The sequence below is a fragment of the Alligator mississippiensis genome, chromosome 6 (assembly GCF_030867095.1).
Source record: "Alligator mississippiensis isolate rAllMis1 chromosome 6, rAllMis1, whole genome shotgun sequence".
NCBI lineage: Eukaryota > Metazoa > Chordata > Crocodylia > Alligatoridae > Alligator > Alligator mississippiensis.
The window spans coordinates 83,380,082-83,398,416 of record NC_081829.1 but is presented as its reverse complement, the minus strand read 5'-3'; the positions used below and the strand labels follow the sequence as shown (position 1 = coordinate 83,398,416).

The 18,335-nt window shown below is 42.8% G+C and overlaps 1 protein-coding gene across 2 annotated transcripts in view; it reads right to left on the bottom strand.

Moving 5' to 3' along the window:
* Positions 1-18,335, bottom strand: part of CHST15 (carbohydrate sulfotransferase 15) — an 82,854-nt gene that overhangs the window by 16,439 nt on the left and 48,080 nt on the right. For both annotated transcript variants that reach the window (XM_059730052.1, XM_006278398.4), the window contains exons 3-5: positions 17,025-17,364; positions 11,400-11,546; positions 7,366-7,522 (exon numbers count right to left, since the gene is read on the bottom strand). In XM_059730052.1, the coding sequence (XP_059586035.1) occupies positions 7,366-7,522; positions 11,400-11,546; positions 17,025-17,364 (644 nt within the window). The remainder of the gene's footprint in view (positions 1-7,365; positions 7,523-11,399; positions 11,547-17,024; positions 17,365-18,335) is intronic.

Genomic DNA, 18,335 nt, shown 5'->3' with positions numbered 1-18,335 from the left:
TGGGGCTGTTTCAGATCCCAGTGGATCTGGACACAGGATATCAACCTGCTCATGTCAGTGCCAGTTTTCCCAATTATTTCAGTGACTGCAGATTCAAGCCCTAAATGCAAAATGACACTGCTGGAGTTGCTATTCATTGCTGGCCACAGGGTAAGGGGCAATTGTGCTGACAGTTGCCCTATCTTGTTCCCTGGTGGGAATAGGGAGTAGTAGGGGAAAAGCCTGAATGCAGGAGCACATTGGTCATACCTTTTATCACAAACCTTCTTTAAACCAACACTCTCCAGAATGCCCCCTGCAACAGGGACCCTTCTGATAAGGACCATTTATCCCTTAAATATTCCCTAAGGGAATATACAGCTGATTTGCGGCGCCATGCACTGGCTATGCTGGTGCAAAAGGACTGCAGCACTTTGTACTATTCCAAAGAGTTTGCTCCACCTGCAGCTCATGAAGCCCAAATGAATGGCCTGTCATCTAACACCATGTGGGGCTCATCCAGATGAGCCTTCGTGTGCCTCTTGCCCCGCCTCAAACCCCTTTGAGACGGGGCAAGAGGCACATGTGGGAATGAAGACACGTTCCCTGTACTGCAAGTTTGTAACGCAGGGAGAAAATTAGACTCCTGCATCCAGGGATCTAAAAAAAAGCAAAGTTTAAAAAAACGGGGCAGGGGCTGGGTCCTCCACGGTGATGGTCTGGCTGCCAGAGTGTCTCTATGGTTGGCCCCTCGCCCTGGTGCTGAAACATGCGGCCCGCCCATGCAGGGCAGGCAGCTGCTTCAGCACCAGGGCTCCTGCCCCCCGCCTGCTCCCCCAATCACTTTCCTGCTCAGCCCCATCCCTCGCACCCCAGCATCCCAACTGTTTAAAACAAAACAGAACAAAAAAACCCTGGCACTTACAGGCAGTTCCACCTGCCGTCTGGCTCACTGGGGCCCCGTCCAAACAGCAAGGGGCAGAGAGACGGCCCCAGCCCGGGCCCTCCTGCCCCCCACTGCCTGGGAGGGCTCTGCCAGGAGGCCCTGGAGCCCCCCCCAATCCCTGCTCCTGGGGTAAGTAGAGGCTTTTTATTTGGTTTTTTCATAGTTTCATAGTAGCTAGGGTCAGGAGGGACCTGATCAGATCATCTAGCCTGACCCCCTGCCACAGGCAGGAATGAACGCTGGGTCACTAATTAAAGTTTCCCCCCTGCCTCCCAGAGCATGTCTAATAAACACCCATCAAGACTAAATCTGGGGTGAGAAGATAATGGGTGAAAAACAGCCAGTCAGGGGAGGCAGTTGTTTTGTTTTGTTTTGTTTTTTGTTTTGTTTCTAATGAAGTCCTACTCTTGCTCCCCTAGTGTTTGGATGCCAGTATAATATTGACTGAGAATATATTGTGCCCTGAACAAGTGTTTTAAAGGTTTCCTAAACAAGCAGGTCATGTGTATCCTTCCTCTTCCTCTGGCAGAGAAGGGTGGAACCACAAAACTGAGATTCAGGTCACAGATCATCATTTCCGTTCTGCTCTCATACTTTCTGGTGACAGAAAGATTTAGCCAGAGAGGTCCTCATCAGACTCACTCCTGAGATTGGCCCACTCAATCAGATTTCCCTGGGTTTGGTTGCCTGGCATCTGCTGTGTGGGTGTTTCACAAGACCCCAGACAGGTGATCATCCAACCTCCTCTTGAATTTGCCCAAGGTAGGGGTGAGGACCACTTCCCTGAGAAGTTGGTTCCAGATTTTGGCCACCCTAACTGTAAAATATTGCCTTCTGATCTCTAACCTAAACCTATTCTCCATCAGCTTATTACCATTGTTCCTTGTCACCGCAGGTGGTGCTGGAGAGAAAAGGACTCTACCTATTTGCTGTTGATCTTCCCTGATGAGTTTGTAGGCAGCCACCAGGTCCCCCCTCAGCCTCCTCTTGCTGAGGCTGAACAGGTTCAGGTCCCTCAGTCTTTCCTCGTACGGCCTGTCCTGCTGCCCTCTCACCAAGCGGGTGGCCCTCCTCTGAACCCTCTCCAGGCTGGCCACATCCCTTTTGAAGTGCAGCGCCCAGTACTGGATGCAGTACTCCAACTGCGGTCTGACCAAAGTCGCATAGAGGGGGAATATCACTTCTCTGGACCAGCTTTAGATGCACCTTTGGATGCATGACAAGGTATGGCTGGCCTTGCTGGCTGCGGTCTGGCATGGGCGGCTCATGTTCATCTTGAAGTCAATAATGACTCCAAGTTCCCTTTCCATCTCTGTGCTTTCAAGAAGGGAACTCCTCAGCCTCTATGTATGCTGTGGATTCCTTCTCCCAAGGTGCAGCACCCTGCATTTGTCTACGCTGAACCCCATCCTATTCTCATCTGCCCACTTTTTGTAGCCTGTCTAAATCTAGTTGCAGCCTCTCTCTCCTTTCAAGTGTGTCCACCTCGCCCCACATCTTAGTGTCATCAGCAAACTTGGACAGTATGATTTCCACCCTCTTGTCCAAGTCACTGATAAAGATGTTAAACAGTGCAGGCCCAAAGACCGAGCCCTCGGGTACCCCACTGCTCACATCTCGCCAGGTTGAGTACAACCCATCCACCACTACTCTCTGGGTGTGTCCCATCAGACAATTTTTAACCCATCCAACTGTGTAGGCTCAATGCTGCAGTTGCTTAATTTATTGATGAGGATGGGGTGAGAGACAGTATCAAAGGCCTTCTTAAAGTCTAGAAAGACTACGTCCACAGCAACACCATCATCCAAGGATTTAGTTACTTGGTCATAAAAGACAATCAGGTTGGTCTGGCAGGACCTGCTTTTGATGAACCCATGCTGATTGCCCCTGAGCATGATCTCCCCTGCAGGCCCCCACAGATGTGCTCCTTGATGATTCTCTCCAAGATCTTCCCGAGCACCGAGGTTAGACTTACAGGCCTATGGTTACTTGGGTCCTCCTTCCTCCCCTTTCTGAAAATTGGGACCACATTAGCCAGTTTCCAATCCCCTGGCACCTGGCCAGATGACAACAAATGCTCATACAGCCAGGCCAAGGGCTCTGCGATGACCCCTGCCAGCTCCCTCAACACCCTTGGGTGGAGGGCATCTGGACCTGCAGATTTAAAAATGTCTAGCCCTTCCAGAAGATCCCTAACTACATCTGTGCTGACTGAAGGTTTGATAGAGCTATCCCCAAGACTGTCCCTACCTCTGGTAGGTGGGATATCCCGGTCCCTGTTCAAGAAAACAGAGGCAAAGAAACTGTTAAAAATATCAGCTTTCTTGTCTGGCATGGCCACAAGATTACTGTTTGTGTCTTGCAGGGGCTCTACATTGCCTGATGCCCTCTTCTTGCTCCCAATGTACTTGAAAAAGGACTTTTTGTTGTCCTTAATCCTGGACGCTAGCCTGAGTTCCATCTCTACCTTGGCCTTCCATTGCTTTAACACTGTAGATATATCAATAAAACATTGCCTAACTGATTGCTGTCTCTGTCTCTCTCACTCTCTGTCTTTATAATGGTCTTTTGTTTTCCTTCTGGAAGAACCTGGATTTTGGGGTATTTTACAGAGTGACTTTGGGATTTTTTTTTAATTGGAGATTTTTCAGTTTTCCAATAGGGAATACCAGAATTCCTGCTAACGAGGCCAGTGGCAGGACCCTGCCTGCTCAGAGCTGGCACCTTGGACCCATCTGGCTGTGGCTGACCTCCTGGCCAAATGGGGCCAGGAGGACATGCTTTGACAGTTCAAAGCAGGCCACCACACCCGGAATATCTTCCGGGCAACAGCTGCCCACATGGCCAAGCAGGGGGCACACATGGCAGTAGTGCTGCACAGAAGCCAGCCCTGCAACCACAGCCCACTGGCAGCTGGCCCAAAGGGGCAGATGCCTCTACTGGCTGTGCAGTCCCCATCTGGGTCTAGCAGGTGCACAGCAGGTCACAGCCAGGCAGCAGCCCCCTCTGCCAGACTGCTGCAGTGGGTAGAGGGTGCAGGGAACTCTCAGGGCTGCTTCAGCAATCCAGCTGGCACAAGGTGTAGTGTCCCCAGGTACCAATTGTACAGGCCCCAGAAGCTCCTGAGAGTGAGTAGCCCTGAGCTACTTGCCAGGGCAGCTTTTTATACTGCTGGGGCCAGGACAGGGCAGCTTTTTATACTGCTGGGGACAGCACAGATGCTGGCCCTTGGCTCTAGCTCTCCCTGGCTGCAGATCTGGGAGGAGCCAGGCAGGGTTATTTTGCCCCAAGTGGCACAATTTGTTCCACAACAAAGTGCATGTCCAAGCATGTGCCCTGTGGCAAAAAGCCCTGGCTCAAATTTGCGCCACTTCTATTTGAGCTGCTGCAAGCGCACATGCTTGCATGTGTGGACGTGCCCATCCTGTCTGAGCTCACCGACACATCAGCACAAGTTCTGGCTGGATCCACCGCTTTCACACAGCTCTAGAGCCTGTGTGGGTGTGAACACCAGTGCTGCCTGTCCCCTGAGTCTGGCAGCAGAGAAACAAAGAGGGGATAAGAAGCAGTGTTGTTCATTCCCTGGGCTCTGGAGCTGCGTGAAAGTGCTGACAACTGGTGAGCTCAGAGAGTGGACCGCACAGGCCAAACTGTGCCAATGCCTTTCTATGTGGCCCTTGACCCACTTCTGATTTTAAAGTTTGGCCCACTTCTAAAGAAAAATGTTGAGCACCACTGACTTGCACCAGTGCACAGAACAGTATTATCTAGACCAATGGAACTATATCCTTACACTGGGGCTACATTTGCTCCCATGGTTTCCTGTATGGCCTAAGCAACAAAGGCAAACAAAATTATGAACACAAAGAAACTGATTTCCTACCAATATTGCTAGGGAGCTGGACCTCACTTATCTCACTTATATTACAGCTGGCAAAGCACAACACCCATATTATAGAAGGCTATATTATACAGGCTAAAGTAATCAGAGAATTCCTGGATGATTTACATGAGGGAGCCACTTCAACCAGCTCTTGCATAAAATTACCATATGTTAACTTCTGAGGTCAGGAGACATATTTTAAAAGTTGAAAAATGCATTTTCTGACACTGGGGATGGGAAGAGCTGGCGGGGCTCCTCGCTGCACACAGACAGGGATGGGCATCTCTGGCAGCCCTTGTCCTGCCAAGTCCAGATGCCAGGAAATCTAATCAGGGAACGCCCACGCAGCAGATGCCAGGCAACCAAACCCAGGGAAATCTGATTGAGTGGGCCAATCTCAGGAGTGAGTCTGATGAGGACCTCTCTGGCTAAATCTTTCTGTCACCAGAAAGTATGAGAGCAGAACGGAAATGATGATCTGTGACCTGAATCTCAGTTTTGTGGTGCCACCCTTCTCTGCCAGAGGAAGAGGAAGGATACACATGACCTGCTTGTTTAGGAAACCTTTAAAACACTTGTTCAGGGCACAATATATTCTCAGTCAATATTATACTGGCATCCAAACACTAGGGGAGCAAGAGTAGGACTTCATTAGAAACAAAACAAAAAACAAAACAAAACAACTCTGCCTCCCCTGACTGGCTGTTTTTCACCCATTATCTTCTCACCCCAGATTTAGTCTTGATGGGTGTTTATAGACGTGCTCTGGGAGGCAGGAGGGAAACTTTAATTAGCGAGCTGCACTAATTAAAAGCACCCAAGCATCACAGATATCAGCATCCCTGTGCTGAAGAATAGTGTCAGGGCACTTTGTTTAAAGCACCCTGCCGCTGTTTTTCAGCACGGGGATGTTGATATGCATGATGCTGGAGTGCGGTAATTTCTGTGCTCCAGGAGACTCGATTAATCGAGTCTGCTCTGAGGCACTGGTTTTACAGCACATCAGAGCAGCGTTGCGGAAGGCCATATGAAGACAGAAAAAGTGGAGTGGAGAGGGAGGGAGGAGAAAGGGAAGGAAAGACTCTTGTGTTCAAAGGAGTTTTGGGCTCCCACAAGCCTAGTAAGTGCATTTTATGCAAACCAGGGCAGAAGGAGGTAGTGATACAAGATTCTATAAAGGAGTGTGTCTATGATCCTAACCTGTCATAGCCTGGCCCCATTTTAGATACTTTCTTAAGGAGAATGTGCTTTTCTACATCGCTGCTCTTGAAGGCCTTTATCTTTGATTCTCTGTATTAGGCCAGAAATGTCAAAATACGGAGAAAGGGAAAACTAATATACATACCTTCTGTTGCCACAAACCACACAAAAAAGAAAGAAAGAGAAAGAAAAAAACAAACAACAAGCCAAACACCACTGTAGATTTTTGCTTGTGTGCATATATATGGAATTAAAGGCATCCCACAGAGGTGTGGCTTACTTGTCACAAGCTTAAAGCACCCATAAGAAACTGGCCTCAGCAGTATGGCCTTCAGAACCCCAGTGAATACTGTCTGTCCCTCTGTGCACATCTTAAGTCTTCCTGAAGGATGGCAATTCTCCAGTCTGCTGCTGATTGTACCACCCTGAACATGTATATTTGGCAAACTCGCCTGTTGCTATGCAGCTACACAGAGAAGAGGGCCATGCTGCCCAGCCTCATCCTGATTCACAGGGACCCTGACCTTTGGTTTTGGAAAGGACCACACCCTGGGAGAATGCAATTCACAGAAATCCCACTCCAGTTCCATTAGGGCACAGCTGTCCAAAAGGACAGAGCAAAGGTAAAATATAAGTGGAAAAAAGGATGCTTGTGGCTAACACACTGGAAAATAGTTCAAGAACAGTTTATCTTTGGAAAAATAGAGCCCCTACAACGCTGCCAAAGTCAGCAAGACGAAGGATGAGCTATAAGGCGGTGTGATTTAAAATGGTCTGGGGCAGCAATAGCTTAGTCCTGTAGTAAGTATTCCCAATGTTAAAGGGAAATTTGCTGATGTGGGGCCATACCCAAATTTCCACCCTTTTGGAAAGAAACCCTACTGCTCACCACTTTTAGTTTGCATCAGAGCACTCCACAGTACCAGTCATTACCCAGAGAGGTTGTAGAATCTCCATCCTTGGAGGTTAAGTCCCACCTAGACAAAACCTTGTCTGGGATGACATAGGTGGGGATAGTCCTGCTTTGAGGAGGGGGTTGGACTAGATGACCTTCTGAGGTCCCTTCCAACCCTAATTTTCTATGGATTATATTACAATTTATCATGCCAAAATACTTGAAATGAAGCCATAGATGTGAACAGAATCTACAATTAATTATAATTGAATAAACCCTTGGATTTTTCCAAGAATTAATGTTTATACCAGAAAAGAACTAAACCCCAAGCATACAAACATTCTAATGACACTTATACAAGAAATAAATTAAACCTCAAAAATCATGTTTGTAGCAAGGAAAGGATTCCAGCTCTTAGTGGTAGGTTTCTTCTGCAGCTTGAAATGAATTATGGTTGCTAACCTTTCAACTGGATCCCTCAACATGACGATGAGTTTGGCATTTGGCTGGAAGGCATGGATAAAATCCTGGATTAAAAATGGAGGCGCTCCATCAGTGCTATTGTCATAGAAGAAAATCCAAGCATTGTTATCCCACATTGTTGAAGCACTGGCCTCTCCTAGAAATACAAAACAACTACATTAATAACAGAGACTCTACTGAATTATGTATACTGGCATATAAAGCAGGTCTTTTGCTGGTGTATCAGTAGATGTCTATTGACTTTATTATTAGACTTAGGCTAGTTTACACCAGCTTAAAGGTCTGGCCAATGTTTGTACAGAACTTGAAAGATGTACTGTAATTTTATTGCAGTTATAGTGAGAGGAGTTTTTAGATTATTATAATTATATTATCCACGCATTGTATTTATGAAAGTATCTGATAAAAGTTCAAGTGTATTTTATTTAGAAAGGGTGAGGCCAGCATTTGAACTCTTGTGGTTGTACAGTTGTTCTGCAGAATTAACCTGTAATTCAGGTAGGAAAATGTGTACCTTAAAGATTTTCAGTACTTTATTAAGAACTCCTTGCATTTCACACTCACCTAAGTTCAGGTAAGTCAGGCTCAAGTGAACCATGTCATTTGCCATCCCAAGAAAAAAAACAAACAAACAAGCAGCCAGTCGAGTAGAGCAATATTACATAGAACATGTAGCAGTGTTGCTGACTACATAGGCAATGTGAAAAATAAACAAGTCAACCAAGTCAATCAGTTTCCAGTTAATTTAATACGTATGGATGGCTCCAGATATAAGAGAACAGAGTGCTCCTGCACCAGGATGTAAAAAGAGACTAGAACTAGGGAGCCTTAAAACAAAATGGGCTCCATATATACTACTGCAGAAATGTATTTTGGGAGCAGAATCTGTCCAAAATATAGGTATAAGGGAAACATTAATCAGTCTATGGATTACATGGCCTATGAAGGAGGCAGTAAACAGCAACTAAACAGGTCACAAGTTACTGCTAGAGTGTCTCTGCAAATACTCTGCAACTTCCCACCCATTCAGCCATTGCCAGGGTGTCTGAAGAATTAACATGCTCCTTCATCTTGGCCCTCTTGGAATTCTTCTCCACACAATCCAGATAGGACCATATTCTTCATGTAAATAAGGGTGTGGAAAGTAAGCAACACTTCTTCTGGCTGGGGATTTGGCCCAGAAAGTGCTTGCTTTTGCATATCTGCTTTCAGTTTACTCATGCAGAAAGATCAACAATAACTCAAGATGCTGGTCTTTTGTGGTTAGTTCAGTGTAGCTTGTATGCAGAAGCCAAAATCTTTTAAAAACAGGACGAGTGTCTGAATTAAATGGGAAAAGAAATTAAATTCCACTCTCCACTTGCTCCCAGAATCTTAATTTCTCAGAGCAGCAAAATAAATAAATAAATAAAGCAGCCTACTAATTTGACAGTGTCCCTTTACACATCATAATACAATTTTAATATCTGTACAGAGAGAGCTATATTCAACACACAATAAATTCATCACTGTTCTAGTCGAGCATTTATATATCAAATTACTTCAGCACAAATCAAAAACACACCAATTTTTCATATGGACTTAAAGCACATACCGTATGATTAAAATGTCTACTTTCATTAAAGAATAAATGTACAATGTCCTTATCCTGAGATTAATGGAATAAAATCGTGTAATGTTTTCATAAAACATTCTTGTCAATTTATCAAATTAATGATCAAAAATAAATGCATCCTGCTTAGAACGCCTGAAGGTGGAACAACAGTGTCCTCTGGTTCTTCTAAATATGCACTGTTTAATCCAAGGAAATACAATTATTACCTAATAAGAATAGAATTCAAAAAAGCTTAAGGTGTGAAAACAAAGCAACATTCTGAACTTAAATATTTATAGTTTTAATTACATTTTCATTTGTAAGTCCAATAATGCATCATCCTCCCCAAACCCAATGGTCATGTATCATGTAGGCTTGACTAGGTTGTTTTCTAACCAAGGTCATAAAAAATAATTCAATGAGCATAATTATTCCAAACCTTTCCTGTAAAGTTAATAAAGAGAACACAACCCTAGTAATAAGAACACTTAGAGAATAAAAAAGCTGAACTCAGGCAAATGCTGTAGCACAAGGTACATAATCAAATATGTATTATATAATTTAAATTAGGGAACTGAATTAATACATGCATTTTGCCTATGTCACTGGAGATCACAATCTGATATCTGCAGAAATTCTTCCTATGTAATGATAGCAAAACTCTGAAAAAACTGGCCCTACAAGTCTTGGTAGCCAAACCAAGACTTTTATTTAAGAAAATTTCAAAATGTCTTCAAAAAACTGAGCACCTAAAAACCAAAACATTTTTACTGAAATGCCCTTGCACTGCTTTGTAGGACCATGATATGAGTGGCTCATGACCCAATTGGTCTTTTAGACTTCCTCTGCAAACTATATCTGTAATAAGGCACCATGGTCAGAAGCTCCCATGATTTACATGGTGACTCAAGTCACAGAGGTAAGTATACTTTATCTAGAAGACGTAATCCAGCCAGAGAGACCAGAGAGCAGAGGAAAACAGGTAGCCAAACTGTAATACCCATCAGGCCATGGCAACAGTCTTCTTAAATTAAAATTTTCAATTTCAAACCAAAATATTCAGTCAACACATTTGACTTGTTCCACGGATGTAATTCTGTGCTATGCCTCTTGATGCAGCTCAAAACTAGCTATTTTGGAGGAATCAGGCCTAATAAACAGGTTTCAGCCACTTTTGAGCCATCCTGATTCTGGACTGTTTGGGGGCTAAAACAGCCCTGGGTAAAAGTAACGCATGTCAAGGCATCCAATTTGTGGGGAGACCAACTTGAAATGCTTACAGATGGTGGTCTGCCTCTTTTCTTGGAGTCTGAGAGCAGGGTTGCTAATGGCAGCCTTGCACTCTACTTGTCAGGGGTAGTCAACCTGCAGCACGGGTGCCAGAAGTGCAGCTGCTGCCATGCAGCTATTGTGTATGGCATACAGGCATTATACTGAGAAATAGAGTGAGGAGTGAAAAGCCGAGCATCAGATGGGGCAGGGAGCATAAGGCAGGGACTAGAAAGAATAGCAGCAAAACAGGTAAGGGACAGGGATTGGAGTGGCACTCAGAGAGGGTGCAGGGCAAATTTGTGGCACACCTGCCAAAAAGGTTGTCCCCACTGGCTTATGTCATGGCAATTCTCCCCAGCCAGCTGCAGGATGTTTATCATACCCACATTCCAGTAAAGGGAAATATGTGGCCCAGAAAGTAGGTGACAATGTCTATTATATGTGCTTTGAGTATAGGCATGTTTTGCACTAGGCATAGCGTATACGCTGTGACAGACAGCAACTTTGTTGAACAGCAAAAGATACCAGAATCTATGCTCTTCAGACTGCAATTCCTGAGCCCCAAGTAAGTCAAAGGCAGGGTAAATTTGCCCCTTACAGACCAACCAAAGTAAACTGATTGATCATTTAATTGAATCTACTTATCTATCTACTACCTACCTACCCAATGTAGTACAAGCTTTCATGAGTTGAACACTTCACCAGCTTGCCATCTTTGAGCTCATCTCAGAAACTGTACCATAGTCATGTTCAATAGGCTTCTGAACAGTATACTTCCCACCATTCACCTACAGGTGTAGCCTTCTGGTTTACCCTGACTGCTCAGGTAATTCCTAATCCAGTCAAGGCTGTGTCTCACTGCATTATGTAACGCCATCTGAGTATCTCTCTCTCCCTCTTTCTTACCCCTCCCCTCACTCCAAAACTAAAGATTTTGCTAAATCTTGTCCCCACATTTACTGCTTTCCTAGGCTCTAGCCATAGACAATCATAGCATTTTGACAAATCCAGTGACTTGTCTTCAGTGGAAAGGTAAAATAGCACATCAATTGTTACAGTAGGTCAACCTCTCCTATAGGCTTTCCATCCCTACAAAAGTTGCAACAAATTAGGTATAAGCATCTTTCTTAAGCAGTTTTTACCTTACCAATTATGATGTTGTTCATCCTGGCATGCTCTTTTGTTGAGTCACTCTGCAACACACCCTGAATCTGGTGTGCTGCCAAGTCAAATAAATCAAGGTAATCCTCCACTGGGTAGCGATCATGAAAGCCATCCCTCAGACGAATTATTCCTGAAAAGAAAAGTTCAATGACTGCAAAGAAGCTAGAAAATCAAAAGACCAGATTCACAGTTGGTGCAAATTAGCACAGCTCCATAAATATGAATTGGGTTCTATTAGCCTACATCAGCAGAAGAGTAGGGCCAACGAGTATAACTAGGGACCTACCAAAATCGCAATTTTCACAGAAACTGTAAAATCATTAGATCCCCCACAAAAAAGCGCAGGTACTGCAAAAAAAGCATGCAAATGGCCAGCAAGCAGGGAATATCTCCAGCGAGGGGTGGGAGGGCCCCTCATGCCTCTAATTGGCTGAGGGGGCCCAACTGTCCCACCCTTCCCCAGAGATTGACAGGTGGCCATCTGTCAATCTCCAGAGGGGTGGGACTTCTGAGGCCCTCCTGGCCAATCAGAGGCATAGGGAGGGGGGGCACCCTGCCATGCTCCACCATGAAAATGGCAACTGGTGCCACGGTTGGACCACAAAATTGGCCCCAGTTTCGGGGCCCAAGATAAAATATAACCCAAGTATAACCCAAGACAAAAATGCCAGTAATAAAGTAGCTGGGATCCACAATACCGTAAGATTAAGCTATATATTCACACTGACAGGAAATAATTTAAAATGCTCCATTTTATAGTCCCAGAATGAGTAACCTGCATCTATTTTCTTCTAAATTTAGCTTTTGGAAGGAATGTAGCAGACCAGATTCCATTTAATTTATGCCAATATAAACTGAAGTAATGTCAGTAAGCTTTCTCTGTCTCTATGATACTACAACTGAAAGCAGAATCTGCACATAAATCTGTAAATCACACACACAGTCACTCTTAATAAATAAGAAAATTGGCATACTGTAAGGCATCGATTATCTTGCAACAGCATCTTTCTGCAGCTTCTTACTTTGAAGTCAATTTTGTCTGATGGCATCAAGCAAAGTTTCAAATAGGCTAAAAGAGTGGGGGGGGGAGGGAATTCAAACATTTGGGGGAAGATATATTATGTATAAGTTTCTTTTACCTACCAGTAATAGTAAATTGCACTCATAGCATAATAAAACCCACATTTAACCCCTCTCCTATTCTAGAGCCTGTCCCTATAATTATAGCAAAGATTTTCTTTTTCCTCTCCCTCTCATCCTGGGATTTAGTCTACATCAATAAGTCTCATTCTGCCTTTTTCAGCATCTCATGTATCCTCTCCTTTCCTCCCACCCCTTTTGTTAGTCCAACTCCTCCAGTTATTCCTATTCCTGTCCCCCTTCCTCATTTTCTCATGTGTAGCCTTCCCTACCCTCCACCCCTTCCTGCCTCTGACTAAGCCACTAGAGAGTCTCTAAAACCTTTAGAAAAGGAAACTGAGCTGGGAGTGATCCTGAAGCTGTGCAAGGATTCCTCTCCTGTTCATGCAGACTGGTGGATAAGCAGGGATCCTGTCACCAAAACAAAATTTGAAGAAAAAAGACGTGGCTGTGTCCTCTTCAGCCATCTAATAAATAGTCTAAGTAGGAGAAAATTCAGCTAGGGACTTCCCTACCCTGTTTTCTCCAACTAGGTTTTCTCCCACTTAAGAATGTGCTTGTAGTGGACAATAAAACACTGAAGGTTTGTGAAGTTCAAGGAAACCTCTCATGCATCTGGTGCCAGAGAATGGTTTTGGAGGATGTGATGGTAGCAGCACCTGTGAAAAGATGCAGTGGACAAGAGCATGACAGGCTGCAACAGAGCCCTGCTGCGCAAAAGACCCCAACCAGCATGGGGAATGGCCAGGGGATGGCTAAAGAGAGGTCTTGTCTAGAATTAGCTATCTTTGGTGGAAGTTAGTCAGTCAAAATCCTTATAAAAAGCTCTCAGTCTCAAGCAACTGGTGATACGATAAGTGGATTTTCTGCTCCAGGTGAGTGGTTTACTCTAGCTGAGCTAAGAGCCAGCAGTGACTTACTAAGAGTCATACATTTGATTGTGTGGAAGGAATCGTGGTCTTATGGATCCTAGTTAATAGTGACTCTCTCATTGTTAAATACATGAAGTTTAAAAAATAATAATTAGCAACCATTACTGTTCATGCAGAGCAAGGACTGAATTGGCAAGGAGTGTGAATTAGCCCCTCATCTTAATGGTGGCCATTCTGGCACAGAGATGATCAGTACACTAATATTTCTAAAGCTTAGAAATTAAATATCTCTAAAGATTAGAGATCCCTAATCCTTGGGGCTGGATTTGATCCCTGTGGGGAATGGCCCCAGGAACTTGTATTAGTCCTGGAATTGAGTCCCGTTACCAATTCTCACCTTAGCCAAAAACCAAGACTAAAAACCTTCTATCTTTCTCTATCACATTTCTTATCTTATCATTGTAATTAAGTATTTCTGAATGCCCCTAAATACTGGAGTAACTCATGCCTACTTTAAAATCACAATTCTGTTTTACATCCAACATCTTAGACTGATTTGCCTGGGAAGTAGGCCAAGCTCCAAGACACTGTCTTTGTCTTATGATAGAGATCTATGGAAATCTGACTGAGAATAAAGGGGCTTCAACTTCACATAACACCTGTGAATTTGGTTTTTTCCCATATGTACTTTCATGGCGAGCACTATCAAGTCTGGATGTTTTAACTGCCCAGCCCTACATTTAAACTTCTAGAGACTACAAGCAGGGAACTCTCGGTGGAAAGCTCGATTCTGAAATTCATTTCCTCCATTGACCTGAAAGAGTTTGAGCCTCTTCACCTTCAGGTCATGATGTAAGGCTTTTCAATTACTTTCTGTCAGAGGCTAGTTGTAACAAATGAATTTGTTTTCAGTGGTCCTTAAGTCCAGCTGGGACCATGATGTTCCTCTCTTGTCTTCTTCCTATGTAGCACAACTCACAGAATATCAAACTGTTTACTGATGCTTAAACAAGATAAAATTAATGTCTTCACTCTATTTTGTTGCATAACATTATTTTAAAGTGATAGTATCCAGATAAAAGTGTCTAGAAAGCATAATTTGTAAATTTAAACACTTTATTTATGATATTCTATTTCATTTGTTAATGGATGAAAAAAGTAATATATAAACTCTCTCTTTCTATGGATGTATATATCCTTGTTGTCATTAGCTTTGCCCATTTCTATAAATACTTATATTAAAACAGGTATCTCCTTTTCCTCATTGGCTTTGTTTGTTAATATATTAAAGGGTGTCTGGTGTAGATATATGAACAGAAAACAATATAACCCAGATGTTCTTAGCTCTGCCCACTGTTACCAAGCCAGGTACATCAGCTGCACCAGTTTAACACTCTATGGTCTGTTTTTGCTCACTGCTGTTTGAACTCCAGTGCTAACATGAAGTGAATGAGGAAAGCTGTTTTTTTCTAAGTCTGAGCCAACTTTCTAGTGAGCTGCTGCTCTACAAATGAGGCACTGTTGTGTGTTTACTACAGGTCATTTTTTAGAGTATTTAAAGAAGAAAACATAAATAAAATCCAAAAAGACTGTAAAAACATTTCCTTGCAAGTGATATAAAACCCCAGCCCTCTGACTGAACTGTAGTTTTAGCAGAGCAGCCAAAAAAAGTAAAGCTCCAATCTATAGGGGCTCAAGTGTTCCCTTGAGCTCCAGGATGCATATGAGAGAGAGGCAGAGATTACCATTACACAACATGTAAGGGATAGAATATAAATATAACGTCTAGCAATGAACAGAAAAAGCATCACAAGCACTCTGATCACTCAAACTGACTTCCCTCAATTTTAACCCCAGTAGCTCACAAGGAATACCTGCTCTGCTATACTGAGGAATCTTAAAACACACTAAAAATGCTCCCAAAAGGAGCAGTGATTTAAGCAAAGCCAGTAAACTACTCTGTCCTACAAGGGTCATTTTCTCATGCTCAAAAGGCAATATCAATCTTAGAACAATGGTAAATCAAAAATGAAAGAGAAGATACTGTCAACACAGCACCACAGTTCTATTCTTCTTAGAAGCAATAGTATCTTTTATCAAAGTAATGCCCAGAGGCTCTGACATCAGGGCCTTATTATGCTGTGTGGCATACTTATAATTAGTAAGTCTCTATCCCAAAGAGACAAGACAGATAAAGAAGGATAAGATAAAGGAAGTAATGCTGTCCTCATCCTACAAAAGGGTGAACTGGTACAAAAGCTTGTCCAAGACCATAGTGCTAGTCTATGGCAGAGTCAGAAACAGAATCCTTATTCCTTGAGTCACAGTCCAGTGCCTTAGTCACACGATCATCCAGTACTAAACTTTAATTTAAAAAGGCATGGAATTTAAGCCTCCCCAGTGGGAAAAATAATGCACTTGCTCCACAGAATTCCAGACTCCTAGAATTAGTGACAGTCAGGCCTTGATGGACCTAATTCAGGTAAATCATGAGCACTCCGGTCTACTTTCTGAGTACTGGACACCAGTGTCCCCTTCCTGACTTGACATTGTTCCAGAGGATAGGCAGTGACCTCTGAAGTTCATGCAGGTACATTCAGTGCACATAAAATTCCTGAAGGAGAAAATCAAGTTTGTTCAACTTTTGATCAGGATGATAAGATTATGAATGACACTAATGCTGTAAGCTGTACTTATTCATTCTCGGGAATTAAAGCTGACTACTATTAAAAAATAATATATCTCCCCTTCAAAGGATTTAAGGAGGCTTTGAACAAACAGCTCAATAGTACAAAACAGTACTTTATTGTTTAAATTTTCTATTTTACTGTCTATTCCTTCTTCAAATCTGCCCTTGCCAGCTGTTCAGGTTCAATTCCACCTCTCTTAGAAGCAACTACAGTTCTTTAAATTACCATAGGTAATCAGTCTTGTTAGGAAGTTGCATTACCCCAAAATGTGGTAATATAATATACAAGAGAGTTTTATTTAAGATGACTACAATATAGGGATCCTACCGCATCTAATTACCACCAAAGCCCAGCTATATTGCTTCTCAAACCACAACTCTTTTCTATCAGATATTTACAGGAGAACTTCTGTTTACTGGTGATTTAATTCCTGAGTAAAGAATACTATAATCAATTATCCTGTTCTGACAATGGGGGAAAGTTACAGGATAATGTATATGCAGTGATATTGTATGGTTAAGGCCTTGCACATTAGTTTGAAAATTTACCCCATAAAATCATCAGGGGGGGCAAAGACTGGAGGACACTGGTGGGGTTTTTCTAAGGCACTCAACATTGACTTCAGTAAAAGCAGAGTTAGGACAATATGGATGAGACAATTCCATCTCAAATATTCTGATAATATTGATGTGTATTATTGTACATATACAGAAGATCCTGCAGCTTGGTTGCTACAAGCGCACAACACAATTAGCAAATAAGAGCTACACTAGGGATGCAGTCCTCCATCAGGTCATCTGGCTTAATGAAGGAGCTACTCTTAAACTGAAGAGTGTGAAAGAAGATTTAAGCTTCCATTTTAGCAGTGCTAGCTCTTCTGCCATGTTAGAATATATGTTTACTCACCAAATCGTTTTCTTGTCCACCAATGTGGTTCTTTAATTGCTGAGAATCTAACATCAGGATGTAACCTCAGTCTGTCATAGAGATCCGTTGTTCCGCATTTTGGCTGGCCTATAATGTAGAAATGGGGAAGACAGCGCAGTCGATAGTGTTTGTCCTTATACTGATACAAGTGGTTCCAAAACACCTTTCTGAGGTAATCGAATATGGTTCGAAAACGCTTGGAATACAGTGCATACGAGTTTGTTGTGTAAGGATTTGCGGTAATGTTTCCTCTGTATTCTTCATACCAACATGGATTCTTGCTTTTTGGAAGGAATTCATTAGGAATTACTGAAAACATCTGCAATATAAAGAACAACAAATTCCAGTTAAAACATCATCTTGTACAGCTACGCTTTCCTCCTTAGCACAGCAAGTGAACACAAAATAAGCCAGATGTGTATATTCCGATCACCTTAATTTTTGGAGAAGGAAAAACATTTCTATATTTTAAGGCTAGTTGGGCCCATTATGACTCATCCCTAGTCTGATTCCTGCATGTCATGAACCACAGAATTTCACTCTAATTCCTACACAGTTGGGTTACATTCTCACATTTAAGCGAGCCCATTTGAGTCAAGTAATTCATGTACCCATTTATACAAGAATCATATAGTGTTCCCACTGGGAACATCCCCTTCCCCCCCCCCCCCCAGTACATACAAGAAGCTTAATGATTCAATTTATTATTGAAGACACTAAAAAGGCACCCATTGACAATTCTGAGAGTTGGAGCACAGTCCAGAAAGAACAGAGAAACTGAACCCCAAAAGACTTAACAGAATGTACTACTTTTTTATTTTATTACCTAATAACTAAACTAATAATTTTATATAAAAAGTAAGAGTGAAAGACTGAGGACAAGGCCACAGCTGCACCAGCTGCTTCTGGATAAAGTTGTCCGAGTCTACACAAAGAAATCTAGAACATCTCTAACTTCAATTCAGACCAATTCTAAACTCATTATTTACATTTTACTTAGTCTTTATTCTGGGATAAGTCCCATTCAGACTTTACTTGAAAGTAAAAGACTTTGTGATTTTTGCTCATCTTTAATGGGAGTTGTAGGCACTCTACCCTTCCCAGAAATAGGTCCTAACCTCAGTGCCATGAGAACAGCAAAACTTTTCAGCAGAAGCCAAAATCTGTCATTGTACTTAATTTTAGGGATCCTGAAAATGAACTTGTAGAGAATAATAATTAGGGACACTGATTTAGCCAAAAATGAAATGATCAGATCAAGGTATTTCCCATAATTAATTCTTCAATACA